At 51.3% G+C, this 1,934-nt stretch overlaps 1 protein-coding gene across 2 annotated transcripts; it reads right to left on the reverse strand.

The window, feature by feature from the left end:
* Positions 1-434: 434 nt before the first annotated feature.
* KVP17_004891 (uncharacterized protein) lies at positions 435-1,923 on the reverse strand (the record flags this gene model as incomplete). Of its 2 annotated transcripts, none has more annotated exons than XM_068523488.1 (2): positions 435-830; positions 859-1,923. In XM_068523488.1, 2 exons carry the CDS (start codon positions 1,921-1,923, stop codon positions 435-437), a joined length of 1,461 nt encoding a protein of 486 aa, XP_068373417.1. The 2 variants fall into 2 exon arrangements, with proteins under 2 accessions (XP_068373417.1, XP_068373418.1); XM_068523489.1 differs by having other exon boundaries at positions 859-1,893.
* Positions 1,924-1,934: the final 11 nt, after the last annotated feature.

The following is a 1,934-nucleotide window of genomic DNA, read 5'->3' on the forward strand; positions in this document are numbered from 1 at the left end:
ATCGTCGGAAGATGTCTTGTTCCTCGGTTGCCCGTGGAAGCCGTTTCTTTACGTCCACAAAGTTCTTCAGCCGTATGGCCCGCATCCACGCTCCGTGGTAGCCAAATTTCTATGGTGCATGCGCCCGTGATCTTACTCGGAAGCTGAAGCTCTTCTGTTTTCGTGTCCGCCAGATTCTGGGACCTGGACACACAATTTCAATTTGAACCCTAACCTCCTTCTCCCCTTCCTCCTTCACTTGACAACGGCCCAGATAAGGTACAGACTTAGTTCGTCCATTAGTCTCGCACTGAGCCATTAGTAAGTCGGCCAAGCATGCACCGTTTCGCTCCTTCTTGCGACGTTTGACTGCGATCTTTCTCCTGGGTTTCCGCGTCGTGTCTAGCGCGCTGTCTATCAACATGACCTTCGTGACAGAATGCTTTTTATAGTTTTCATGCACCGTCTTCTCCTCGAGCGAGGAGACGGGCAAAATTCACAGGCCGGAAATTATAACCGTCAGCTTTGAAGAACTTGCTTTGGAACTCCACCCACTGCAGACGAAGAGCGTGTAGGAAGCACTCGAGGCTGTCCATACCCAGCATTACTCCAAAGGTTGCCATAGCGAACATGCCAAACGCGAAGAAGAGTACAATGGTGCCCACTATGATGCCGAAGTCCTTCTCCAGAACTGCTAGTACCGTCTTCTCGAAGAAGACGAGGGATAGCTGCTGATGCGCCAACGAGAGAGCCCACAGCCGAAGATACGAAGCCGTGTTTGACACCGTCCCCAACACAAACTCTATGGTTTCGATCATCTGGTGGATGAACTCCTCGCCAAAGTCGAATGGCTGCATAATATACGTAGAAATCACTTACCTCCTCGCCAGGAATTGCACCGCCCATCTCCAGCAAGGAGTCCTGCTCGAAGTATTCTGTCTCCTTGATTTGCTTGTTGTGGAGGGATTTGAGGATAAGCGGCTTGGGCAGCAGCATTACTGGCACCGCCACCAGCATACCTAGTAGCAAGAATTTCTGGACAGTGTCCTGATGCGCAAACATCGGAGACTCCACAGGTTTATTCAGGCCCATGTTGATGAGAGTGTTGATAATGTTGGGCTTGTTAGACCCCTCAGGTGTCAACCACTTCCAAAAAATCAGGAAGTTCATGTAGCCGACGAAGGACGTGAAGAAGATCAACTGGGGAACGAACTCGAAAACGAAAGAGAGGTGGTCTTGGAAGTAAACGCAATTAAGGCCCTTGATTAGCACCCCGACTCCCATTTGCACGCCGGCAACGATGACAGCGAATTTCATCTTGAAGGAGTTGAAGAAGAGAAGTTCGTTCTTGGCTCCCTTCCAGACAGGGTCGAAACCAAATGGATAGGGGAACGACATGCCGGTGTTTGGAGTCCATGCGACTTCTGCTCCTTCGGCGGCAGGGGGCGCCGCGTATCGGGTTCCGAAAATGTCGAGGCCTAGGGAAAAAAAGTCGTTGTAGAGAAAACCAGCAAACGTGGCGTAGAAGCCCATCAGGAGAATCATGTAGCGTGCGCCTGCCAACATTTTCACGAGGTCACCCTCGAGTTTGTTGATCGTTTTGTTAAAGAGTACCAAGACCATGCCGAAGAGTAGAACGACTCCACCGTGACCGATGTCGCCAAACATGATGCCGAAGAGGAAGGGGAGGGTGACGATGGTCAACACCGCTGGATTGGCCTCCTTGTACCGAGCGATGCCGTACGTGTCAACAAAGGTCTGGAATGCGTCTGTAAACTGGGTTGTACGGAAGAAGGTCGGGGGAGGCCCATGCTTCATGTGGTCATCCAGCAGTAAGGCTTGGCCTGGATGGGCGTCCAGAATCTGCCGAATCATCGCGTCCTCGTTGGATGGAAACCAAACATCACATCTCATGGTCTCACCAGTGCTCTCAAATAAGTCCATGGTGGTGTACA

The sequence above is a fragment of a genome (genome assembly GCF_019968985.1).
Source record: "MAG: Porospora cf. gigantea B chromosome Unknown PgB_NODE_5255_length_1934_cov_129.114, whole genome shotgun sequence".
Lineage (NCBI taxonomy): Eukaryota > Apicomplexa > Conoidasida > Eugregarinorida > Porosporidae > Porospora > Porospora cf. gigantea B.